We start from the raw sequence: 27,614 nt of genomic DNA, 5'->3' as shown, positions 1-27,614 counted from the left end.
TGACTCTGGTCCATAGGGCCAAGTATAATCCTCTTGCTCTGAAGTACGTAGTGTCAGACGTAATAAGCCATGTTTCTTTAAACTGGGAAGCATTGTTTCCTCATTTTGCTGCCCTGACTCTGGGGCAGATTTTCATCTGAGGACTCTGTCTTGCATTACACTTAGGTCACAGTCATTTGCTTCTTCTTGTGGGGTGATCCACTGAGGGTGGCTGCCCTGGAATAATATTTCCTGTCACAGGGAGCGCTACACAACATTCTCTGGCATATGAGTGTGTGCGCCTTGTACTTGTGAATTTTGGGCATTTCCCTTCCTCTTTGATTTTGCTTCTGTGTATAATCGTGTGACGTAGTTCATGCAGCTCTTAGGTTGGAAAGCTGAAAGAAAAACATGTTGAAGATAAATACATTGAATAAAGTTGCACTTATTTATTGGGTATTTTATTGGGTAATATAATTTCAGTTCCCTTTGTTAATGGCGGATAAAATCAAATCTAAAATTCTTTGATTCATACAAACTGAATGCATTACAATTTTTAAAAAAAGTCTTACTGTTGTTTATTACCAAGTTCATTCCTTTTCATGAAGGCCCTATAGGACAGAGTGGTGGTTATGTGCCATGGAGCCAGTTCCGACTCATAGCAACCCTGTACAGGGTTTCCGAGACTGTAAATCTTTACAGGAGCAGAAAGCCTCATCTTTCTCCCACGGAACAGCTGATAGTTTCGAACTGCTGACCTTAAGGTTCGTAACCACTACGCTCTCAGAGCTCCTTATAGGACAGAGTGGAACTAACCTATAGGGTTTGCTAGGCTGTAATCTTGACAGGAGCAGAAAGGCAGGGTCTTTTCTTCCACAGAACGGCTGGTGAGTTTGAATTTCCAACATTTCTGTTAGCAGTTGAATGCTTAACCACTGCACCATCCAAAAGAGAACCAAACTCATCGCTGTCGAGTGGATTCTGACTCCCAGTGATCCTACAGAATGAAACTGATCCATAGAGCTTCCCAAACTCTAAATCTTCACAGGAGCAGACAGCCTCATCTTTCTCCTCTAAATCTTTATGTTTACTGAGATGAACTCCCTCTAATTTACTTTAAGAAGTGGCTGTTGGATTAAAACTGCAGACCTTTTGGCTAGCAGCCCAATGCTTAACCCATCGCACCACCAGGATTCCTTGGAGTCTTGCTACATAGACAATACGCTAACAAACCTAACATAAAATATACAAGTATTTCTGTTATGAAAGAACCTATGTGGTGCTGATAAAAGCAACAACAACATTGCCTTTAACAAAAGTGCATACTAAAGGACTTATGGGAAAGGGGGTATCCCTGGGTGGTGTAAAGGTTTACACACTTGGTTGGAAGTTTGACGGCAGCCAGAGGTGCCTTGGAGATGTATTTCTGACAAATCATCAAATGTGCTATGGAGGACAGTTCTACTCTGCCATACATGGGGCCACTATGAATAGGAAATGACTCTAGGCCAATTTTTTAAATTTTAAACCTATGCAACTTTATAAACTGAAGTTGAGGTGGTCTCAGAAAATATTTTTTATGTGTGCAAAAACAATAGCATCAACATGCTTGAGGACCCTGAGGCTAGGTAGATGGAAATAGGGTGGCGGTTGCTACAATCTCTTTTGAACTATGGCAAACCCCTACCAGCTGCCCTAAAATTGATCCTGATTCATGGCAATCTCCTGTGTGTCAGAGTAGACCTGTGTTCTGTAGGGTTTTTTTTTTTTTTTTAAATAAAATTCTGGTTTATTGTTGGACAATGTTGTTTCACACATATATCAAACAGGCCAAAAAAAAAATAAGTAAATAAATAAATAAACAGCAACTTCATAGACAAAAAAAAAGGAAAAGAAACTTTATCTTTGGCCTTTTTTAACCATCTCATACAAACCAACTACTTATAGGACAGCTAAGTACATACACAAAAAAAGTTACTGGAATGCTCGGAATAAGATTGTAATTTTTTTTGTTGTTGTTTTTGCTTTTTTTACAAGGTTTTTTTTTCTCCTTTGAGATTATAATGAACATGGACACACCACAAGTAAAGTCAGAATTAGGACAGAGAACTCTCCAAAGGCTGGTTTGGTCATCTGAGATCATTAAAAATGGCTGACCTCTAACAATATGTACAAAAATATAAAATGTATTTGTAAGGTTTTTAATGATGGATTTTTTCAGAAGCAGATTACCAAATTAGCCGCTTTTACTACCCAAACTGCCTTTCTGGCGGAGGGAGGCCTGAGTGTAGGCACTCATTTGAAATATTTTTAAGAAATTGAAATGCAAGGTATTTGACTTCTTCAGCAGCTTTTCCCTTCCTACTAAAGGAACACTACAGTTTTGGTTCCCCATGCCTAAGGAAAATTTCATAAGAGGCAACTCAAGACCACCGATATTACAGAACACCATGATGTTATAGATGCTCAACAGATTGTCTGTAGTTTACAGACACTTCCCCTTCCACACCCAGTTTTCACAGTCAACTTCCTTTGTCCCTCTCTCTGCAAATGCACCTATATTCTTTATTTTCATTTCACACTCTACTTAAGTCAAAAATTATAAAAGTCAGACATCCTACAGAAACCTCAATCAAACAAATAGGAAGGAGGCAAAGAGTTTGTGTATTTCTTGCCACTCTCGGCAGATTGAATAAGTTTGAATGGAAGGAATAAAATTGTCAAAAGGTTTAAGATTGCTATTTTACTACAGCTGTAAATTCAGTCCACTGAATCTTTGTCATGAATACACAAACACACACACGTGCACAATCATCTTCCTATTTAAACTCTTTTCATTTTCTTTACATATTTTGCTTGAGAGACTGTAATAAAGTCATCCAAAAGACCTAAAATGCTTTTGCTTGAATTATTTAAACCTTATGTTTATTTGGAGTCCCTGGGTGGTACGATTAACACCTTCAGCTATTAAAAGGCAGGTTGGAAGTTATAACCTTGGAAGAAAAGCCTGCCAAGCTACTTCTTTAAAATCAGTCACTGAAAACCCTTTGAAGCACACTTCTAATCTGACACACACAGGGTCACCATGTATTGGAGTCAATGCCAAAGCAATTGTTTTTAATTTTCATTTTGGTATTCACTCATTCAATATAAATTTATCAGATACTCAGTTGCTGCTAGTCTCTGTCTTCTTGTTTAGTGCCATTGAGTTGGTTCCAACTCATAGCAACTGTGTAAGCAGTAGCTGATGAGTTTGAACTGCTGACCTTACAGTCAACAGACAAGTGTTTGTCCTACAGTGCTACACCAGAAGTCCAGACTCTGTACTGGTTGGTTGGTTGGTTACATGCTGTTGAGTCAGTTCTGACTCATAGTGACCCCGTATAGGGTTTCTGAGGCTATAAATCTTTACAGGACCTGAAAGCCTCATTTTTCTCCCATGGAACAGCTGATAGATGCCAACTGCTGACCTTTCAGTTAGACTCTTCACTAGGATAGAATAAATCCACTTACTATCTAAAGGCATATTCTGGTAGCTAAATCAAAACACAAAAATACAAAAAATAGGGTGCATCACTGATATAAAGTGTATAGGATACAGTGGAACCATCGAGAGCACACAGCCAGCCGTTGTGCCTGTGTGTAACAGGGGATGGGTCAAGGGTATCTTCGCAAGGAGGCATATTTTCAGTTGCATGAACTTAACTGCTATTTTATGTCTATTGAGATGCACTTGCTTTAGTTTTGCAAGATGATTTAAGAGGTTAATTTTCTAGTACTAAAAGCTGGACTTTGATTTTTACCTGCTTTCTTTAGGCAACAAATTAATGAAGCTTACTTTTGAAATCTCAGGTCATATAGTTTACTCTGGTAGCGTAGTGGTTACGAATCGGGCTGCGAACCTTAAGGTCAGCGGTTCGAAACTACCAGCTGCTCCGCGGGAGAAAGATGAGGCTTTCTACTCCCGTAAAGATTTACACCCTCGGAAACCCTGTACAGGGTCGCTATGGGTCGGAACCGACTCGATGGCACTTAACAACAACAACAACAATAGTTTACTTACTTTGGCCATTTTTCTCTTGGGATGATGTTTCCTCATTATTTGATCTGGATTTGTAACTTTCCAGTGTGTGATCTGAAATTTCATTTTCTGCAAGAAAAGAAAAGAAAATTAAATGATTAATATCCACTTCTTGGAGTCCTAGTGTGGTGCTGTAGGATAAGCACTGGACTGTTAACTGAATAGTTGGTGGTTCAAACACTCCAGCTGCTTCAGAACAGGACTTGACAGAGAGTAGGTGCTTAGTGAATGTTTACTAAATAAATGAATGACTCACTCTCTATACTGTATCCTTTTGTGAATAGAAACTTCAAACTTAGTGTTAAATCCCAGAGCTACTGTAGTTTCTCTTGGCAATACACTCTTTAACTATAAACAAAAAACTCAAACCAAACCCACTGGCGTTGGGTTGAATCTGCCTCACAGCGATCCCTACTGGACAAAGTACAACTGCCTCATTGCATTCCCAAGGTTGTAATCTTTACGGGAGCAGACTGCCAAATCTTTCTCCCACAGAACAGCTGGTGGGTTTGAACCACCGACCTTTTTGTCCAGCAGCCAAGTGCTTGATCACTGTATCACTAGAGTTCAATTTTACTGGAAAATAAATAAGCGTAGAGTGATAACATTTGTCAAATAGACTATGCAACATTTAACGGAAAAGCTTTAATGGACAACCCCTTCATTTTTGCAAGCCATCTGTTTTAGCATCCTGTGATCTCCAGCTGTTCCTTGGAAACCCTATACATGGTCGCTATGGGTGGGAACCGACTCAACGGCACTTAACAACAACAGTGTCCATTAGGAGTCCTAGTGTGCTGCTGCAGGACAATGCACTGAACCTCAAGGTCAGCTTGAATTGCAAGGTCGGCAGTTCAAACCCACCAGCCACTCCTCAGAAACACTATACATGTTTGCTATGAGTTGGAACTGACTTAACCGCACTTGACAACAACAACCTCCATCAGTGTCTCTGTCCACTCACCTTTTTTCCAGATCATATGTGCTTTCCGTAGCTTCATTATGAAGAGCTGGACAATGATGAAGAGTGTGAAAATGAGGAAGGACACAAGAATGAGCAAGAGAACACCACTTTTCTTACTCATTAATCCTATAGACTTGAGATTCACTTCTATAAGAGAAACAAAGGGTGTTAGACAGATTTTTAAGAAATGATCACTGAAGACGATATAAATTATTTTGAAAATGCAGTATAGACTGATGGGTAGTTCAGATGAAGAGATGGGGAAGGCTTTACCCTGAAGCTAATGAAGCCCATATTGTTCATTATCTTCAAGCAAGCAAGTAAAACAATCTGTGGGATGATTTGAAAATAACTTTTAAGTTATATAGATTTGTTCTTATTTAAAAAATTGTTTTAATTATTGCAATATTTATACAATAGAACATTTGCCATTTCAACCATTTTTACAAGGTTATAGATACTGAGCTAGTTAGTTTTTATTTATCCAGAAACCATGTAAGGAAATTGACTTAAATTAAAAAATTTTAATTAAACTAAAATTAAAAAATTAAAAGTCAGGGAATTCAAATTAGTCCTAAGGAATGATTTCTTAGCAAGGTGTAGTTAAGTAGCAATGCAAGTTGTTAAGAGGCTTGGAATACTAAATAAATCCTTATAATACCAAGTAAAATGAGAATTCATTTATTATGGATAGGTGAAACATGGTCCTACATGAGAGTATTTAGGGATAAACTAGAGGAACTTTCAGAGGTCTTTCTGAAACTGGATTCTCCGGACTGCTGTTTTACTAAATATCCTGGTTCCTTTCTCTCTACTAACAGGCAATTTAGGAATGCTGGCTACAAGTAGACGGCCATGGTTGGAGTCGTTGTATAAGACGCAATCTTTGCCTTTTAGGGGGAAGTTCTCTCTCTGTTCATGCAAAGAAATAAACTAATAAAAAAGTAAGGACTCTTCTGCTAATTTCTAGATCCATATGTGTAGTTTATATAAACATATGTTCAAGGACTCAGAGACAGAAATGAGGGTTGAGTTAGTGAAGGAAATTTTCAGTGACGATATTGGCTTTGAAGAAGGGAACAAGAAGAAGAGAAATGATGAGGTCTTTTCTTGAATTAGGGGCAGTTAGTATAAATGATGGCCATGCACCAGAAATGGGAGGATATTTCCAGAGGAAAATGTATATCCAGGTAGGGCCTGTGTATCCATGTCTCTCCTGATAACATGTCCAGAGCACATGAGACAGTCTTGCTAGACTCACTGCTAAGGAGATGTCTGGCTGTATTTCTTCCAAGACAGATGTGATCCTTCTTCTGACATTCCATGGTATAGTCCATATTCTTTGTTAACACCACAATTCAAATGCATCAGATCTTTTCCAGTCTTCCTTATTCATTGTCTGGCTTTCACATGCATATGAGGCAATTAAAAATACTATGGCTTAGGTCAAGAGCATCTTAGTTTTCTAAGTGACATCTTTGCTTTTTAACATTTTAAAGATGTCTTTTGCAGCAGATCAAAGGCAGGACTGCAGAAATAAGTAGTAGAGGTTTGGGTTTCAGACTCTGTGTTATAGACTGAGAAACCATAGAAGTTTTCTGAACACAGATGTAAATGGGGTCCGTAACTGAACACAGATGTAAAAGGGTTTCAAAAATGGACTTCTTGTTGTTACATGCTGTTGAGATGGTTCTGACTCTTAACGACCCTGTATAGGGTTTCCAAGGAATGGCTGGTTGATTTGAACCACTGACCTTGCAGTTCAAACCAACCTTGTGGTCCAGTGCTTATCCAATAGCACCACACCAGGACTCCAAGCCTAATATAATGCCAGATGTATAGGAGGTGTCCATCAACTGTTATTTACTCCTGTACATTGTTGTTGTTTTTGTTAAGTGCCATTAAGTCAGTTCTGACTCACAGCGACCCTGTATAGGGTTTCTGAGGAGTGGCTGGTGGATTTGAATCACCGACCTCGCAGTTCAAATCGACCTTGCAGTCTAGTGCATTAACCTGAAGCTCCACAAGGAAAAACTGAAGCTGTATTACTTCATGCAGGAGATGATGACTAGCTGGACCAGGGTGGTGGACAAAATACCCAAAAGAGAAGACTCAAAAATCCTTGGAAATTGACTGAAAAGAATGAAGGATGATCCCAGGGTTTTAGGGTGTGTGATGTCTTGAACAAGCTGAATTTATGGAAATAAAGATACTATTTGGTTTTTAGTGATATTGAGTTTGAGGAGATGATAAAATATTCAGCTAGAGATACATTTTAAAAAAACAACACAGGAATGAAACAGGACCAAATGTTCAGAAGAATGTTCTGGAAATCTAGGTATAAAATATTCTGCTTAGTGGAAACTGGGACATTATTGAGAACAGATAAACTCTTCAAGAGAAGAAAGAACAGAGGATGAAGAAATAAACTCAGAAGTATATCTACTGTTCAGAAGTCGGAGGAAGAAGTGGAGTGAGCTGAAGGACACAGAGAGGAGTGGTTAGCAACAAAGGAATAGAACCAGGCAGAGTAAGTCAAGGAACTCAGGGAGGCAACTAAGTCAAGAAAGGGAATCATGTCTATAGGGCATAAAGTTCAAGAAAAAATGAGGTCTGAAAAAGACCATTGGGTTTATTGGTTACGAGCTTAAAATGTTGAATATTTATTCTAAATGCAGTGGGTGGCACTTACCAGTGACAGAGGCAGGGCCTTCAGTGGATGGTTCTTCCTCTTTCTTGTCATTCTCTGATATACCAATATCTTCCATTACAGTGACTAAGGTGAAAGAAAGCAAGACTTGATATATGCTCATACCTACACATGTAGTGTTGTTGTTGTTGTTAAGTGCCATCGAGTCGGTTCTGACCCATAGCAACCCTGAGAAGGGTTTCCGAGGCTGCAAATCTTTACGGGAGCAGAAAACCTCATCTTTCTCCTGCAGAGCAGCTGGTAGTTTCGAACTGCTGACCTTGCGGTTCGCAGCCCAATTCGTAACCACTATGTTACCAGAGCTCCTTCATATGTAAGGAGTTCTGGTAGCATACAGTTTACGAATCGGGCTGTGAACCTTAAGGTCAGCAGTTCAAAACTACCAGCTATTCCGCGGGAGAAAGATGAGGCTTTCTGCTCCCATAAAGATTTATAGCCTTGGAAACCCCGTTCAGGGTTGCTATGAGTCAGAACTGACTCCATTACACATAACCACCACCACTACCACATATATATGTGTGATTACGCACACACACTCATACGTATGATGGAGCTTTAGAAAGTTCATGGGAAAATTTCATTATCTTTTAATTACATTTTCCATAAAATCTTTGACGTGCCCATGTATATGTAGATGCATAGACAGAGATATATATTGCGGGAGAATGACATGCAATCTACTTCCGTAAAGATTATAGACTTGGAAACCCCATAAGACAGTTGGCATAAGGTCACTATGAGTTGGAGTTGACTCGCTGGCAATGTTTTTGTTATTAGGTGCTGTCAAGTCTGTTTGGATTCATAGTGACTCATCTACTTACAAAAGAAAGAAATACAGCTTTCACATGCATATGAGACCATTAAAAATACCATGTCTGGGGACAAGAGCATCTTCATCTTCAAAGTGACATCTTTGCTTTTTAACACTTTAAAAATGTCTTTTGCAGCAGATGCTACTTATGTGTTGATATTAATTGATATTAATACTATTGTTTGATAATTTCTGCATTCTGTTGGATTACCTTTCTTTGGAATGGGTATGAATAGGGTCCTCTACTAGCTGCTTGGCCAGGTGGTTATCTTTGAAATCCCCATCCAGTGAGATACAAGTATATATTTGCCATTTATATTTTGGTTTCTTTTAAAAATGCAGTTGCTGTCAAGTAAACTCTGATTCTTGGTGACCCATGTGTGTCAGAGTAGAACTGTGCTCCTTAGGGTTTCAATGTCTGATTTTTTTGGAGATAGATCACTACACCTTTTCTACCAAGGTAACTTTAGGTGGACTTGAACCTCCAACCTTTGAATTAACAATCAACACATTAATTATTTCCACCACCCAGGAATTTTCTCTCTCTCTCTAGTCTTCTCCCAAAAGCTTGAGAAATTTTTTAGCAAAAATAATTGCAAATGGCAATTTTCTTTTTCTTTTTTTTTTTAAAAGGTAAACTTTAATTGAACACTTACTCTGTGTTTGGCCTTGTACTGAACACTTTGTATATCTTATTTTTCAACACAGCTCTGAGAAAGCAGAGGGTTAGGACAGTTAGGTAAATTGCCCAAAGTCTAGCATCAAATCAATGGTAGAGCCAATATTGAAACTCAGTTTTGTTTTGTTTTTTTCCTACCTTCAGAACCTAACTTTTAAACTATTAATAACACAAAGTATACTATGCTGTATGTACTATTCTATACTATATTATGGACTCCTAATATATGTATATGTAGATGGACTCCTAGTATAGCGCTGTAGGATCAGATCACACAAACCATAAGGTAGGCAACTCAAATCCTCCAACTGCTCCTTGGAAATCCTATATGGGGTTGCTATCAGTCAGAACTGACTTGACAGCACGTAACAACAACATACTATATTATACTGTACTCTCTTCATGAATCAGACCTGTTAAGGAGAAGGTCTGTAGGATGCTTCAAGGTAACCAACTGAACACTGAGGAATGGCGTACTGGGCTTTGTGGATAGAGAGCCTGGGTATGAAACACACAAAGCAATGATTTGTCTGCTAAAAAATAGGCCCAGATGCCATTTAAACTATGGTTGCCTCTCCTTAGAAGTGGGATGGAATATAAAGTTTTTACTAAACAAGAGTAGTTTTAAAAAGCAAGAGCTCTTTTTCTGATTTTTGTTATCTTCCCTATTTTTTGTGTTGTTTTTTGTTTTTCTCTCTCCACTCTGAGGTCTCTTAGGTTTTAGCATGCTGCACAGCGCCACTATGTGGTCTTTCAGGGGAATTAAATCACTTTTTTTTTTCCTCCTGAAAATGGATATTATTAACAGTAATGAAACCATAGAAATTGAAAGCTGAAAGAATTTTAGAAACCATATTTTTTTTCAAATCATATGCTATATATGAAAAATCAGAGCAGAAAATTGAGTTGTTTAGTAGTGGTATAAACCAATTTAAAGACAACTAGATTCTAAACACGTTTAAAAAAATTGGATTTTACAAGCAAGTGATGGCTCTGTTCCACTTCATAATATTTTCAATTTCCATTGCCTTTCAAACAACTTCATGGTACATATTGTATTTACCAGTGTTTTTAAAACTCCAAATTGTCACTTCTAAGTATTATTCAGGATACAAAATGTAAAAATGTGATATGTTATTCAAAGCTATGAACATGATAATGATATGAAAGCACTTATTTATCCAAATGAAATTGTTATAGAGACACCCTATGAAACAGATTGAACATGTAGGAATTTATGTCTTTCTAGATGACGCAGCATAACAAATTCATTCATCCATTCATGCTTCGTTTTCTATACCTGGACTATTGCTAGCTACCATGTTAAGTGAAATACAAAGAAAAGTTAAATATATTATTATTGTTGCTCCAAATTAATCAGTTAGTGGATTTCTAAATTCTTTTATATTCGTATCTCAGTCTCATCACCAAAATGACCTGAGTGTAATTAAGTCATTGAATTGTACATGTGAAAAATTTTGCATTGACAAATGTTTTGTGTTATATACATACATATGTTCCAATATTTTTTAATTTCTTGAAATTTTCTGCTGTAAAATAGTCTGAGACACACGTCCACTGCAGTACAATGGATCCTGTGCTGGTATTGAGCGGTGTACTATGTCTGTTGGTGCTATTCATATTTTCTGTTTCTTCAGTCACTTTCTTTCTAGTTGTTCTATCCATCAAATGTAGTGTATTAAAATCTTCAACCACTTTTATAGATGTACTTCTAACTTTAATTCAAAATGTTTGCTTTATATGTTTTGGGGTTCAGGCTGCTTGGTTAACTGATCCTTTTATTCTTTAATATTGTCACTTCTGCTCTCTGTTCGGAGTCCTGGTGTGGCACTGTGGGTTAATGTGCTGAACTGCAAAGTCAGCTTGAACTGCAAGGTTGGCAGTTCAGGCTCACCAGCTGCTCCTCGGAAACCCTATACAGGTTCACTATGAATTGGAACTGAGTCCATGGCACTTCACAACAACAATAATAACTCCCTATTGATTACTGTTTGCTTGGTATTGTTTCCCCCCATTCTTTGGCTTTTAACCTATGATCAATATATGTCAAAGGTGTGCCTCTTTTAAACAAAAAAGTATGACAAAATGACTAAAATAGATCCTTCTCTATTGATAATTATAGTAAATATAAATTGACTAATTGATCTAGTCAAGAAACATAGTGGCAGAATAGGTTTTAAGTACATTGTTATTGTTGTTGTTGTTGTTAAGTGCTGCTGAGTTGGTTCCAACCCATAGCGACCCTGTATAGGGTTTCTGAGGAGCAGCTCGTGAATTTGAACCTCCAACCTTGTAGTTCAAGCTGATCTTGTGGTCCAGTGCATTAATCCACGGTGTCACATTAGAACTCCACTTTAAATACATATATATGTTTATATATACACACATATAACATATATATTACGTATATATATATATATATATATATATCCACAATAAAATACACAAGAAAATCGGGGTCCTTGGCAACAGAATAACTAAAGTGCCTTCAAACATGATTTTGTTATTCAGTGACAAAGAAAGTCACAAAGGGTCCTGTGTGATCTCTAATACAAATCTCCAGATCCGGCGTCTTTATTTTGTGTTTGGTCTGTTCTAGACAGCAAAAAAAAGCAAACCAATGTCACATAAATGAATTTACTTGCCTTTTACTACTGTGGAAGTTCAAATGTCATAATCAGAATAATCTTTTTAAAAGTTTTCTGGTTGTGACACTTGACTTTATATTATTATGTAATATAGATATGCACATATATCTATTGTTTTCTCAAGGAGCAGAATTGCACTGACCCTATAAGTTATCACAATACTCTGATGCCTATCCAAGTAAAAATTAGATTTGAAAAAATGATCTTCCCAAGGAGGCATACTTTAAAAAAAATATTGTTTTTTCGTTTGACCATTTAAACACTTACCGGTGCTCATGGGTTGCTGAGGGTCTTGAGAGGGCGAAGTCCTTTCCTCTGGAGCATCTGAAACTTGATCAGTAACTAGGAAAGAAGAAAAGCAAAATTCTGCAACTATGGAGAGAAATTTTACCCACATTGTGCTCAGTAAACTAGATTTGAGAATGTATCTGGCTGTTATTTATTTGTGGAAGATTTGCAGAAACCTCAGAGCTATGTGTTCTGCAGCTCTTGCTCTGGGTTTTGAATCTGTGTCCTGCTGATTGCCCATCTGCTAACTTGCCTAGCTTAAAAGTATAGCTGGACCTCTGCATAGTCTGTATTTGACAGGAGGCAAAGAACCTTCATTGTGTCTACCTGTATTTATCTGGATATATTTGTCTGGATATATCTGTTTGTTCATCCAACCATCCACCCACTTATCCACTTATCCATCCATACACTCATCCACCCATCCATCATCCATCCATCCATCCATCCATCCATCCATCCATCCATTCATCTGTATGTCTTTTTGTTTGTCTGTCTATTCATATATCTACTTTCCTATTGCTTAGTCGGAGTTCTCAGAGGTGAAATGGTTAACGTGCTTCGCTGCTAACTGGAAGGTTGGAGTTTTGAGTGCACCCAGAGGTTACTCAAATGAAAGGCCTCACCATCTACTTCCAAATAATGTCATTGAAACTCCTGTGAAGCACAGTTCTACTCTGAGATATATGGGGTCACCAGTGTCAGAAGCGTTGTTGTTGTTAAGTGCTGTTGAGTCAATTCCGACCCATAGTGACCCTGTATAGGGTTTCAAGGGACGGCTGGTATGTTTGAACCACTGACCTTGTGGTTAACAGTTCAGTGCTTATCCTACAGCACTACACCAGGACTCCATTAGAAATATTAGAGGAATGATAATATAGACTAGACTACAAAGTTAAAATGAGTTCTGTGAGCACAAAGATGCCAGGGAACATTGAAGAAAGATGACAGCAACAATAGTGAAAACAGGACAAAGCTGAAAGGTAGCTAAATAGAAGTACGACACTAAACAACACAACAATATTGCAGACAAATAAAATAAAGTTTATTGATAATAATTAAGATCTTGCAGCACAGTGTATGCTATGCTGATATAGTTAATTATATATTTATATACAAAACTAGTGTGAGTGTTTATACATATGTTATTGTTGTTGTTAAGTGCCATTGAGTTGGTTCCAAGTCCTAATGATCCTGTATAAGATTCCCAAGGAGAGACTGGTGGGTTTGAACTGTCAACTTGTGGGCTAACAGTCCAGTACTTATCCTAGAGAACCATACCAGGATTCCGTTTATACATATATCTATCTATCTATATATATGTATATAATTTTTTTTAAAGTACAGTTGGTTCTTACTTTGATTTATCCTCTCAGTTGACAAGCTGCTAAATATATGCATTTAGATTGAATGATGTTTTTATTAGGTAGATACTAGTAAGATATGATTTTCTTTCTAGTCTACCAAAATGTTATAAATGGTACTGTCCAATAAGTAGCCAGTAGCCATCCAGTGACTAAGTGAATTAAAAGAGAAATAGTATTCAAAATGTTTTCCTTCAGTTGTACTAGCTACATTTCAAGTGCTCAGTAAGAAAACTAGAATTTTGGAAAACTTGTATCCACCACCATGCACTTGAAAGTTTCCTCATATATAAGACTTTTCTAATGAGATTGGTGATGATAATGATATGAATGTGCTTTGAAAACATATGTACGTAAAATATACATAAAACATGAGTAAAACATTCATTTCAAGTACAAGACTATTTAATGGATTTTAATGATCACAGTATGAAAAATGCATAATAGGATTTCAGAGTTCATATTGCAACTAACCTTTAAGAAATCGCTTCTTGTCAAGTTTTGGTGTAGTATCAAAGAAGAATATCCACAATTATCTGAAAAGTCTGTTGAAATACTCTTCCCTTCTAACTATGTATTTGTGTGAGGTTGAATTTTAAAAAATATAACTTAAGCAAAGCAAGATATGGCATAAAATAGAATGCAGAAGTTATGAGAACTTAACTTTCTCATATTAAGCAAAGCACTAAATGGGTTTCCAAAAGTGTAAAAACAATGCCATTTTTCTCACTAATTTCTTTGGTGTTGCAAAATATGATTCCCCCCACCCCCTTAAAAGATAGGCGATTTCTGTTAATATGTAATGAATTTATTATTTTTAAGGGAATTAATAAATACAAACGTAAAAGTCTTCTGTTTTAATTTCTATTGGATAAATATTAACGGATTGTTGGGGTTTCATAATTGTTTTAAAATTATTTTTAACGTATAAAAAGGTCCTGAAACAAAAATATTTGCCAACTATTATTCTAGTCATTTTCTAGTGCAGTCCAGTTGTAACAGGAAACCTAGGTTGCTCATTTGTAATACTAAAGATAAGATAAATAATTTTGAAGATGGTCTAATTTCTTCCTGTTGCTCTGCTCTCTTTCAAGCATCACTCTATTGGCTTTTAAGCTAAGTCTCTTTTTCAAATCACAATGCTTGCATGAGTCTCATTTCCTCCAGGTCTTGTTTTACAGTGTGTGGAGATAAAAGGGGTCAGAATCCTTACTATAAACATGTTTTAAAACATTTACTTGTAAATGATTTTTACAGTGTTTTAAAAATTGGCATCTCCAGCAATTTAAAACCAATCAGAAATCAGTTTTGTAATATTTATATTTTCAATATATATTTGTAATATCTGTACATCAATCTAGTACCTCACCAAAGGATAAAACTCATAAGCAAATGGAAGTCACTAACAGCTGATGGTGGAGTTCCACTTTGAATGCTTGCTGATAATCCCACAGTGGGTGCTAGATAATCTATAGCTAGTTCATAAATAATAGCCAAGCCTTAATCATTTTGTATGATGTGGAACTATGAGACAATTAAAAATGCTATTTTTAGTTACAACTCCTTTACAAAGGAGGAGAAATTGCATTTCCCCTCCACAGTAGTAATTTTTGTAGGTGATTTGAACAATTGATGAAAAGTATAAAATATATACATATATTTTTTCATGTTGTTGGTTCTCTTATTTAGTCATCTGAATATCTTTGGAAAACATTTGGTAAAGTCTTATTTTGCCTTTGGTAGTCCTCCCACATTCCACAGATGGGGTGTAGGGATGGGGTAGAGTAAATCATAAAGAGATGGAAATATTTGTCCAGTCCAGGAGGTTGTAGGGTCTTAAATCTCCTGTTGTAGGTTATGAAATAACTACTGTTGGTTTGAAGAGAAAGTGACCTGTGGAAAGCATGTGTCAGTGTCAGTGAGTTGTTGCTGTTGTGAAGTACCATGGAGTTGGTTCCAACTACACAGGGTTTCCGAGGCTGTAAATCTTTATGGGAGTAGAAAGCCTCATCTTTCTCCCATGAAACGGGGGGTAATTTCGAACTGTCGACCTTGAGGTTAGCAGCCCGAATTGTAACCGCTACGCTACCAGAGCTCCTTGTGTCAGTGAGAGAGACAGGTTAACCACAGCAGTAACTCCCTTGCATAGGGCAGTGCCTCAACTTCCTAGCAGCGACTAAACAACTCCACTCTTGGTTATTTATCTTGCAAATTTAATAAAAAGCGCTTTCTCAGCAAATGCATCAGCATCCACCATTTTCCTCCTTCACTCATGTGAGTGATTCCTTGTACTTCAGAAACTTCTTTTAACAATGAGAAGAACTTTATGAAGCTCCTACTAATTGTGTAGTACTAATACATGGCTCATGATTCATGTTATTTTTGATAAGAGACCCCCTGTATAGTTTCACGATTTTTTCCTTGGACTTTCGGAGAAGGGTTTAGAGAACTGAGATTCTGAAAGGAGAGGTGAGATCTCTTTGCATTGAGTATTTCATGTTTTAAATGGTGATCTGCTCAGAATATTAACATGATTAAACCAATATCTTCAAAACAGCTGTAACAAAATAAATCTTATACAAGTAAATTGAATTGTAACTATAAAGAGTAACCATGTTTTGATATGACACTGTGAGGGTTTTCTGATAATATAAAATTATATAGACAAGTTGAGATTTATTTCAATTAGTGTTCTCTCCTTTTGGGTCAAGTACAAAGATGCAGTGTGCTTTATTTGATCTCTCCAAATACAGCACTACAATAAAACCATTTAAGGGCAAGTTGTGCTGGATGTCATTAACAGAAAACAAGCATGACACTGTTTACATATGGTGCTTTGCTGCCCTTTCCTCACAACTGAGCTTCTTTTGAACATTGAAACAGTTCAAAACCACCCTGTGACCCAGAAATGTTAATCATTAAAGCAATTTGCTATTAATGAGAGCTTGGTTGATAATAATCTGACTCTGAAGGACTATGTTCATTCAATTTAATTTGTTTGATAGTATAATAGTCAGGCAAATTATACATGATTAAAGATAATCATTTACTCTTCTTACCCAAATCTTCAAACCGGAAGACTGTTACCAGTTTTCTCTCTTGAAGTCCTTTGTGTTGGATAATGCAGTTCGCTGTTGAGTTTTTGTGATATGTACGCACTATGAGTGTGCTGGTTGTATTGCATTTCTTCCCATCAGTTTCAAAAGTCTGCTGAGTTTCACCTAGATAGCAATTTAAAGATGATTATGAGATTCAGACCATGAAATGATATTGGATAAATTTGGTTCTCTCAGACTCCAGTGGCTTTGACTTTGTGGAAAAAAACATTAAACTTTTATCATCAGCTAGTCTCCCTAGTACATGTTTGGCACTGGTCAGAAAGGGAAGCAAGTGAACAAGAGTGAACATTACTATAAACCTGTCACTTGCAGTAGTTGTTGTTAAGTGCTGTCGAGTCAGTTCTGACTCATAGCGACTCTCTGTAGGGTTTCCAAGGAGAGGCTGGTGAATTTGAACTACCAACCATGTGGTTCAAACTACCTAATATCCTTCAGCGCCACACCATGATGGAAGCAGACTGCTACATCTTTCTGCTGTGGATTGGTTAGTATGTTCCAACAACTGACGGTTCAGTTAGCAGCTGAAGGCTGAACCACTGTAGTACTAAGTCTTCTTTGAAACCCTTCAGTACTGGAAGCAAGTTCAAAGCTTAGAGTGATCCTTCCAGAAGGGTACCCTGATGGCATTGTGAGACACAAAGACCCAAGATGTTATTCAGGTTGCATCAATACAGGCAAATTAACATAAGTTTTATTCATACAATAAAGTAGAAATGACACTGGATTGGGAATTAGATCTGGGTTTTAGTTTTAGGTCTTTTTTCTAGAACTCCATTTGGACCTGAATTTTCTGATCTATAAAGGGTCCCCTAAAGCTCTAAGTTAATGCGCCAGACTGCAAAGCTGTTTGAACTGCAAGGTCGGTGGTTCAAGTTCATCAGCTGCTCCTTGGAAACTCTATACAGGGTTGCTATGGGTCGGAACTGACTCAATGGCACTTAATAACAATGACAAATTTCTAAGAGTGCTCCTTGGAGGCCAGGATGACCAAACTTCATGTCTCATACTTTGGACATATTGTCAGGAGGGATCACTCGCTGGAGAAGGATATCATGTTTGGTAAGGTGGAAGGTCAGAGAAAAAGAGGAAGACCCCCACCTAGAGAGATGGATTGGCCAAGTGGCTCAAGCGTGTCAACAATTGTGAAGTTGGCCCAGGACCAGGCAGTGTTTCATTCTGTTATGCAGAGTGTCACTATGAGTCAGTACCTACTCAACGGCACCTAACAACAACAGCAAAGTTCTAAGGACCCATGATTACATAGTTAATAAATGGAAGGTTTGTTTAAATATAAGCAAATAAGAAAGTCACAATTAATTAGTTACTCTTCTTGAATCAACAGGCTCCTGGTTTAGATTCTATGTTACTGTAATATTTTCATCTGTAGTAATTGGGAGTGTGACACAGTATTACATCATATAAGCATAACTATGTCTGGCTCAATTACAGGTATCATGTTAAAAATGTATTCTCAACTTTGTGTCTGATAAAAAAAACAAAGTTACTATGCTCAGGATTAATAACTATATTGCATCTCTTATGCTAGGAGTTGTGTAATCAACATCCCACTTTAAATTTTTACTTTGTTTAGAAAAAAAAAATGTTTTTCAAGTACTTGTTATTATTCCAGATTAAGACATAATATTGATTGGTTATAAAGGTCATTTGGGAAAGAAAGGATGAAATATTGAATGGTGTCCTTGGCACTTACTACCACCAGAGGGTGCCAGAACATTTTAAAAATCCCTTGGAAATGTAAGTAGGAGGGAAAACAAAGAGAGACTGAGAACTACTCCTCTACTTACTGTAGAACTCTATGCCGTTCCCCAAGTGCCACGTTATCTCCGGAGGCGGCCGACTTCCTATGGTGTAGCATTTAAGTATGACGTGGTGTTCCTCATTTTTAACTTTGATAGTTGAAATGTCCAGGAATGCTTTGCGAGGAGTTGCTAGAAGAAAATGGATTTCCTGCGTTTTACTACTGGTCTAAGGAGCTCTGGTAGCGTAGTGGTTACGAATCTGTGAACGGCAAGGTCAGCAGTTCGAAACTACCAGCGGTTCCGCGGGAGAAAGATGAGGCGTTCTGCTCCCGTAAAGATTTACAGCCTCGGAAACCCTGTACAGGGTCGTTATGAGTCGGAACCGACTCCACGGCACTTAACAACAACTAGTTGGTCTACATGTCTCAACAAAGCACAGATCCAAGTAATCTTTAAGGATCATTCTAGGGTATGGTAAAATTTATGGGCACATTTTTTCACTCGACCTTTTCCAGTATACACTCAGGTTAAAGAGCTTTTATGTGCTTGCAAATTTCCTTTGGCTAAATTCAGAATGTTGCTTACTCTGTGTGATTACTCCCAGAAAAGTCCATAATTAGTCCCTCCTCTGTCACCAACAGTTGAAGGCAGGAGGGTAAGTTGTGGGTGTATTAGTTTCCTTGTCTTGACAAGGAAGAGTTGCTTTATAAATTATAAGACATTCTAGCTTACATGTTATGAATCTATGTATGGGTCATCCCAATGTAAGTTACTTCTGTCCCCTCCTGACATCAAAGATGGATTTCTCTTATAAATAGTCATTTTGTCCTTTTTCTTTCTACTCCTGACTTGGGAAATCATTTTAGTTAGGTTTCCTTACTTTTCCACTTGACTTTGAACTTTGATCCAGAACTGTACTCTTTCACATTTACTAATTTCATTTCATCCAACTAACCACTAGATGTGTTAGATGTTGACAAGCCAATGATTAGCCATTCAAGGAGCTAGTTGTCTAGTGGTGGACTCAAATCTTAACCTGTTCATTAGAAGGCCATGTGGTGAGTATTAAGGTGGTCAGTAAGTGTGGAAGGAGGCAAGCCCATCGGTTCACAAAACCTGACAGGAGGTCACTTCTCAGTTACTTTCCCTCAGGCCCCACACTGTAATAATTCATGAAAAGAAGTCTAAGAAATTCATTTGTGTAATAGGTTTTTGTTGTTGTTTAGTGCCATTGAGTTGGTTCCAACCCATAGCGACCCTATATAGTGTTTCCAAGGAGTGGCTGGTGAGTTTGAACCACTGACCTTGTGGCTAGTGGTCCAGTGCTTATCCTACAGTGCCACATTGTTATTTAGAGAATAATGAAAAACAACAATTTGAAGTGATCTGTTCTGCATGTGCACACACAAAACAAGGCAATAAAGATTTGAAACTTACACTGGTCATAATTGACTGGTATAATGACCATTCATTATACTGGGACACAACTGAATATGTCCCCGACTATCACGAGCTTGTCACTCCCTGCCCGCATCCCTACACTCCTGACAAAAAGTAGGAATTCCCACTGAGCACAGGATGTGAGCAAATTGCCTAGCCTTACATCTGAATAAATACGATCTTGGTACATACGTTCAGTTTTGTTTGTTTTTTTAACTTTATTTACAAGCATGTTTTGATTTCCTTATAGTCAGCGATGTTGCCTAATTCGTCTTTGATTCCCTTGAGCATCACATGGTGCCTGGCAGAGAGTCACAGTTTGTCAAATAGCAATTCTCTTCCCTTTTAATTATCCTGAGAGGAAATGTAGTTGGAACCAAAGACAAATATTACAAACCATATTCAGAGTTTGTCCCAAACAGACCACTGAAAATGTTCTCTCCTGTTTCCTTTCAGCCAAAGATGACAGGGGGCCTAAGAAATTCTTTGCTATGGCAGCATTATTACTATTATTTTTAACTCAAATGTTAAGTTTAAAAATAATATATCTCCTCCATAAGTATCCCATTCCCTTGCTAGGTTTACTTGTTTTCCGACACCTACCTAACACAGTCACATTTACTTCCTTTGTTCTCACGAAGGTGCTGCTGTAATGTGAACACTTGTACACGCCTTCGTCTTGCAGAGTTATGTTAGGTATGCGGATGGAGAGTTGATTGCTGGAGTAATGTACAAGCTGGTATTTGGAACTTTTCAAAGCTGTGCAGGAAGGTAAAAGAGTGATTATGAGGAAAGGTACCAGATAAACATAGACTCTCAGTGAATTTATTACTCATAAGAAGAGCTTTATTCTTACACTTTCAAGAAACAAACACCATGTTTTCGATTTAGCTGCCTTCAAAATTCTAATGTTGGCAGTTGACTGCTTCTCAATAGTTTAAGAAATGAAATATTTTGAAACTGGAATCTGTTATTTTTGCTATTTGTGCTTGTAAGTAAGAATACTAAGCTTGTGTGATGTTCAATTGTGGGAGGATTTAAAATTACATGTATATATAGGAGTCACAACAGTGTGGCCCTGTGGGTTAATGTGCAGGACTGCAAAGTCAATTTGAACTGCAAGATTGGTGGTTCAAGCTTACCAGTTGTTCCTCGGAAACCCTATATAGAGTCACTATGGGTCGGAACCAACTCGATGGCACTTAACAACAACAACAATACATTACTCTGGAGTCCTGGTGTGGCACTGTGGGTTAATGTGCTAGACTGCAAAATCGGTTTGAACCACACAGTTGGCAGTTCAAGCTCACCAGTTGCTCCTTGGAAACGCTATACAGGGTCGCTGTGGGTCAGAACTAATTTGACAGCACTTAACAACAGCGTATATTACTCCAGTTGGGTCTCTTTTCTTATTAATTTTAAAAAGTTAATTATAATAAGAATGTTCTCAAAGAATATGACTTAGTCATTAGCCCATGGCAAAGATGAAAACCCCAGGAAATTTCAACCAACAGCATGTGTTTCTCTTGATTGTAGGGGATTTCCATCTTAGGTCAAAGATCAATTACAAATGAGACATTCCTGAAATGAATGAGGTTGTTGTTTTGTTGTTGATTTTTACTAAGATTTATGCTATGGGCAAGTCTAAAATTGCTGTATTTTGAGTGACTGACTCAGGCAGGCTGTTCCTATCAGGAACAATGCTGTGAGACCTCTGACAATGTAATATATACGAGCTAGTATTCAGGGCTTTCCACTTGGCACTACTGACATTTTGAACCAGCAATTCTTCATAGTGGGGGACTGGAGATTGTACTGTGCATTGAAGGAGGTTAAGCAGCATCTACCCAGAAGATTTCTGGTGTGGCACTGTGGGTTAATGCGCCAGATTGCAAAGCCGTTTGAACGGCAAGGTTGGCGGTTCAAGCTCACCAGCTGCTCCTCGGAAACCCTATATAGAGCCGCTATGGGTCAGAACCAACTCGATGGCACTTAACAACAACAACCCAGAAGATTCCAGTTATAAAACCAAAAGTATCTCCTGATATTGCCAAATGTCCTTTGAGGGGTAAAATCACCCCCAGTTGAAAACCCTTGAGCTAGATTAAGGCACTTGGCTGCAGCAGTGTGAGATGGTCAGCTTCTTCCGGTTTGCCAACAAATAAAAATAAAATAAAACAACAAAATGCTTTATCAAACAGGACATGTCGACTTAAAGTTTTCTTATATTTTTTCCCCTCAGAAGTTTTGTTAAACAGTACCTACTTCTTCTCTTAGAATCTAGTATTAAATAATAATAAGTTGATTTAACTAAAAACAATCAATTTGGTTACTTAACCTTTGAAGTATCATAATTTAATAATATTTTCAAAGATTAAAAAAAAAATCTTTAGAGGCCTGTTTCATAAGCGAGATAAATGTTGATGTTCTGGGGACTATTATATATTTGGGGGTTAGAAATAATAAATGGAAGTATAAAAATGGTTTCATTGAGTCAAATGCTACTGAAGTCAAAGTGCTGAATTTAATAGTTTTTTTTATGAGGCCCTTTGCATCTCAGGCATCTAGGGTTCATCTCATGTGAAAAGAATGACTTCACTTGTGTCTAAAGTAATACAACATGTCAGTTTGCTTGGTGATACTCAATTTTACACTAAGACCACTAGGAGGAAATGGACTCTCAGGAGGGCAGCTTTGTGGTGAGACTTTGGGCTGTTCAGAAGGGACACACAGTAGCTCATTCCACATGTAGGGTGATGGTGTTACCCAGCCACCTGTCAATCACTGTGTTGTTAATAGTTTCAAGGTTATCAACAGAAAGTGAATGTGGTACCTGGGTGGGGACACAGAAAGACACTCTGTCATTTGAGTCCCCTTTACAAACCATTCTGGTGGTATTTCCATTTCAGACTTCCTGTGAGAAAAACCAACCACTTATAAAGTAATAGGCTTCAAATTGTGATTCACATGTAACAGTAGGTGGGCTGAGACCACCCTTTGGGTGACTCATGCTGGCTTTCGTTCCTACTACTACTCTGTATGTCTGGAAAATCCCTCATATTGAGGTCTGGTGGTGATTTTATTTTCCTTTCACTTACCAGGCTGGTCATTAAAAAAAATGGTAAACTCTGAGGGAGCCATCCACTGGAAGGAAGAGCTCTCCTCCTGAGGAGCAACACACTGTAGAACAAGCGTCTGGCCTTCCTCCAAGGTGATGGTGCCAGTGTTGGTGTGATTGATGCTGGTGTGGTTGATGACGAAGGTGTTGGTGTGGTGGGTGAAGGTGTCAGTGGAGTTGGTCAAAAAGGCCTCTGCAGAGGAAGAGAATTGAAGTCAGTCAGGCAGATAAGCACAAGGTTGTTCCAACACTGAGGAAGGGATTAAGCCATTTATTCACTTGGTCATTTAATCTTCATTCCCTATATAAATTATAAGTAAACACAAAACATGTGAAGAAAGGAGTGAAAACTGTAAGGACGACTCATGAAAAAGAGGACATCTAAAGTAGGTCTCAAAGAAGAGGGAAGGTTTTCATAGGAAGAAAGGGAAAAGTTTAACAACATCTGTTGGCCACTTGGATTCATGGGTGGATCAAAAGGTTAACACTCTGAGCTGTGACTGAAAGGTTGGCTCACTGGAAGATTGGCTGGCCCCGTCCACAAGAGGTGCCTTGAAAGAAAAACCAACAGCTGAAAATTCTACGGAGTACAGTTTTTCTCTGACACACATAGGGTCAGTGTCAGTAGAATTGACTCAGTTTAAAAAAAAAAAAAATTACTTGGCACTTATTTGGCACTTATTCTATCATATATGCCAGGAGCTGTGCTGGGCCGTATTATCCATATTTAATTTAATTTTCAACATAACTTTTTAAATAATTATCTTGCTAATTTTACAGTGAAGAAATAAGACTCAAAGTGACATAAGTCACAGATCTGGGAATTGTCCCAGGTCTGTGAAGTACAAGTTCATGCTCATAAAGCTACCTAGGTTTGTCTAAGCAATGAGACGCTGGAAAATGCAGCCTTACTGGCCTTGGCTTATGAAATGAGTGAAACATATCTTCAAGTATTAATACTCTGGGATCTAAGAAAGAATTTTGTAGTGCCTGATTTTCTTATGAATTACAGAGTTGCTCTTCTTAGGGAGGATTTAAACTCCACCTGTCAGGAAACTGCTAAACAGATTCTATACTGAAGGGAGGGTGTTCTTAAATGTCTTCCAATAGTCCACGGCAACACTTCTTCAGCAAATAGGAGAAATCTAATTTCCTCACATCATAACCCCTAGAGAATGACACGTAATTGGTTCTGTTGTTGTTGTTATGTGCCGTGGAGTCGGTTCCAACTCATAGCGACCCTGTACAGGGTTTCCGAGGCTGTAAATCTTTACGGGAGCAGAAAGCCTCATCTTTCTCCCACGAACAGCTGGTATGTTTGAATTGTTGACCTTGTGGTTCGCAGCCCGATTCGTGACCACTACACTACCAGAGCTCCTTAATTGGTTCTAAGCGCCTGCAATTTTATCCCCCACCCCACAAAAGGAAATTGATTGAAAAATCAATGGGCTTTACTAGTGATTTGGCACATTTATTGCTGTTTATTTTTTTTTTTTCAAATTTTAAATTAACTTTTATTCCCCCTGAGGACAAGACAGTACTTACCAATGAGCATACAACACTTTCATAAACACAAGAATACTGTGGGGTTATAAATTGCAAATAGCAAATATAATGAATTTTATGGCATTAACTTAAATCTTAACAACAACAAAAGAGAGAAAAGAGGGAGTTTATTTCTTTGTGGTAAATTTCAAAGATTGGGAAAAGTGCTTTTGGGAGTTCTGGAATTAATTGGTGCAGACATTTTTGTTTGTTTCATTCCTAGGCCATTCATTGCAAATTAGCCTCTGGAAGATCATAGACCAGAATTATTATATTGTATTCTATTGATTTTCATGGAAAAATAGTTTTCTTGAGAAAAAATTTTACTCATATCACCAGCCAATACTATAAGGAATAATACAGGGTCAATAAAAAAGATTTTGTTTTTGGAAAAGCATTGAGGCATAAGGCCAGAATTCTGCTAGTTTGGCCATTTCATAGCTCTTTCATCTGTAAAATCCACTCATATTTGAGTAATAAGGAGAATATTCATAGAAATGCTTTGAAATGACAAAGGAATTTCTCCTAAGGGATTTTTTAAAAATTGACAATAAAGATTTAAGAAGGCATTTCGTCCCATTCCTGTGTTTACATGGTATCTATAAGGAGCTCTGGTAGTGTAGTGGTTATGAATTGGGCTGCTAATCTCATTGTCAGCAGTTTGAAACTACTAGCTGTTCCTCAGGAGAAAGATGAGGCTTTCTTCTGCCATAAAGATTTATAGCCTCGGAAACCCTGTACAGGGTTGCTATAAATTTGAACTGACTCCACGGCATACCATCACCATATTAGATAAGGTAAGGAAAGAAGTTGCTTTCAACCTTGGCAGTACATTAGAATCACCTGGGAAACTTAAAGAACTTCGGATATTCAGGTTGCACCCATTACTAATCAGAATAGGATAGACAATAAAACAAGTGCTCAAAGCATCTTGGTCCCGCAAACATAGTGTAAAGAATAATATGCATTTTCAAAGCCCAAGGATGCAGCTTAGGTATTCACCACCTGTTTTCTCTATAAGAAACACATGGATCAAGAGGATAAACATCAATCTAATTTTCAGACTTCCAGAGAAAGCCTTGCCTCCAACTGCATCCAATCCCTTGCATCGGTAACTTGACAGTATTCTTTGCACAGGGTCTCTTAAATCTACCAAGGGAAAACATGATTCAAGTTCCATATTTTGAAGTAGTCTATACCTTAAGATAGGGCATGAGGTCAAGAAGGAGTTATATTTGTCTCTTTATAACTTTTACATTTTAATCTTTGTTCTTTCTGTCCTCCGAAGATACACAGACTAAATCTACTGCCATTTCCATACGATGGAAAATATACCTTTAGTTCCCTCATTGTTTCCTCATCCCTTCCTACCAACAACACCTGTCAATAATGTCCCTCTTAAAATATGACTCCTTGTCTGGAACAGGTGATTCACATGTCTTCTGAACTGGTCAGAGCTCAGGTGAGTTGCAGTGAATTACTTGACATGGCTCTTCTAGCCATAGCCTTTATGTTGTTATGTAAGTGCTATCTAGTTGGTTCTGACTCATAGTGACTCTGTATAGAGTTTCTGAGGATGACTAGTGGATTTGAACTGCTGACCTTCTGATTTGCAGTCCAGTGCTTATTCTGCAGTGCTACTCCCACCAAATGACTGCAAACAGGGAGTATGGAATTCTAACGTGTGGATTGGTCAGTTTTGCCTTCTCACTGGGCTTAAAATGAGCCATTTCAGAAGCAGGAAGGGGGAATCTCACTACTATCAAGAAATAAGAGCCAGGAGGGGAGGACATTCTTTGGGCCCTGAGATTCCTACGTGCTGAACCTCTTTGATCCAGGAGACAGAAAGTTGGGGCACCAAAGAAGTGGTGGAGAAGTAGCAACAGCAGGAGCAATAGAACCAAGAGCACAAGACAGAATGGTGGGTTTCTAAGTGCATGGAGCAACAAAGCTGAGTGCCTTCAGGTTTGAGGCTAACTTTTGGAGTGAGTTACTTCCAGGCACTTAATTGGGGGAATAGCGTGTCTTTGGGACATTTATTGCTGTTGTTGTTATTGTGAAGTGCCATTGAGTTAGTTCTGACTCACAGCGGCCCTGTATAGGGTTTCCAAGTAGTGGCTGATGGTTTGAACTGCTTACCTTGTGGTTCACAATCCAGTACTGACCCAAGAGGCAGTGCTAAAGAGTTTTGTAACATTGCTTTTGCAGGGCAGAGGCGAAGGGGCCATGTGGTTGAGAAGCCAAAGACCAGAGAGAGATGTGTCTGACTGAAGAACCGTATCCTGAGCATTTAGGATCCTGAACTGTAACCCATGGACTCCTGGAGTGGTGTTGTACGATCAGCATTGGACTACTAACTACAAGAATGGTGGTTCAAATCCATGAGCTGCTCCTTGGAAACTCTATATAAAGTTGTCGTGAGTCAGAACCTTATATAGAACCCTGGCATTTTACAACAACAACTTCCCTAACAAACTTCGTAATTATGAGTATGAGTATGGTCTATGGGTTCTGAGTGACCATTTCAATGAATTATAAAACTGAACAGAGAAGCAGAGAGTGTCTTGGAAGAGATGGCTGCTGTCAGAATTGCTAAAGAAGGTTGGAGGGTAGAGCTATGTCTAACCTTAGCCTCATAGGAATTGGCCTTGGACTGATGTTGAGTTTGACTGTCCTTCTCATTGTGAAGTCAGAGGACGACAGACACTCCCTCCACACTATTATTACAACTTGCCTCAACCTGGACCCTGTTCACCCCCTTTCCCCGCCCTCTTTCTGTTGTTATGTCCAGTGTCTCCCTTTTGAGCTGCAACATCTCAATAGGCTCATGTTGAGATGGTGATCACTAAAACCACCCAGATTCTTTATAAAGAACTGTGGTCATATCGTGTTTCCTCATCCTGTGTTTATAGATTTCATTTAGAAACCAATGTTCAGGGTTCACAGTCTCCCTAGATGAGTATTATCTGGTCTGTTTCAACCAAGGTTTCAAGCTTTCAGAAGACTTTGCTTGTTGATTCTCTTACCTCTCCCTAGTCCCCTAGGTTTGATGTCATCTGAACTTTTTGCAGGGAATATTGCATTTGT

General features: G+C 38.1%; 1 protein-coding gene across 1 annotated transcript; it reads right to left on the bottom strand.

Annotated features, from left to right (window-relative positions):
• Positions 1–246: 246 nt before the first annotated feature.
• On the bottom strand, positions 247–26,015 carry CRTAM (cytotoxic and regulatory T cell molecule). The gene is made up of 10 exons (XM_006833995.1): positions 26,009–26,015; positions 22,963–23,175; positions 20,468–20,623; positions 18,470–18,613; positions 16,605–16,766; positions 12,161–12,235; positions 7,717–7,800; positions 5,025–5,171; positions 4,043–4,129; positions 247–377 (listed from the first exon to the last, which is right to left on the bottom strand). The coding sequence occupies exons 1-10, from the start codon at positions 26,013–26,015 to the stop codon at positions 247–249; spliced, it is 1,206 nt and encodes a 401-aa protein (XP_006834058.1).
• Positions 26,016–27,614: the final 1,599 nt, after the last annotated feature.

The sequence above is a fragment of the Chrysochloris asiatica genome, unplaced genomic scaffold (genome assembly GCF_000296735.1).
Source record: "Chrysochloris asiatica unplaced genomic scaffold, ChrAsi1.0 scaffold00008, whole genome shotgun sequence".
NCBI classification, from domain to species: domain Eukaryota; kingdom Metazoa; phylum Chordata; class Mammalia; order Afrosoricida; family Chrysochloridae; genus Chrysochloris; species Chrysochloris asiatica.
The sequence above is the reverse complement of the archived record's forward strand: the minus strand, read 5'-3'. Positions and strand labels throughout refer to the sequence as shown.

What these genes read in the sequence shown, in the direction of transcription:
- CRTAM (XM_006833995.1), bottom strand. An exon ending in GAACGGCATAGAGTTCTACA is followed by an intron (nt 16,767 to 18,469) that starts GTAAGTAGAGGA and finishes ATTGCTATCTAG; the next exon opens with GTGAAACTCAGCAGACTTTT. An exon ending in AGGCCCTGCCTCTGTCACTG is followed by an intron (nt 5,172 to 7,716) that starts GTAAGTGCCACC and finishes TTTCTCTTATAG; the next exon opens with AAGTGAATCTCAAGTCTATA.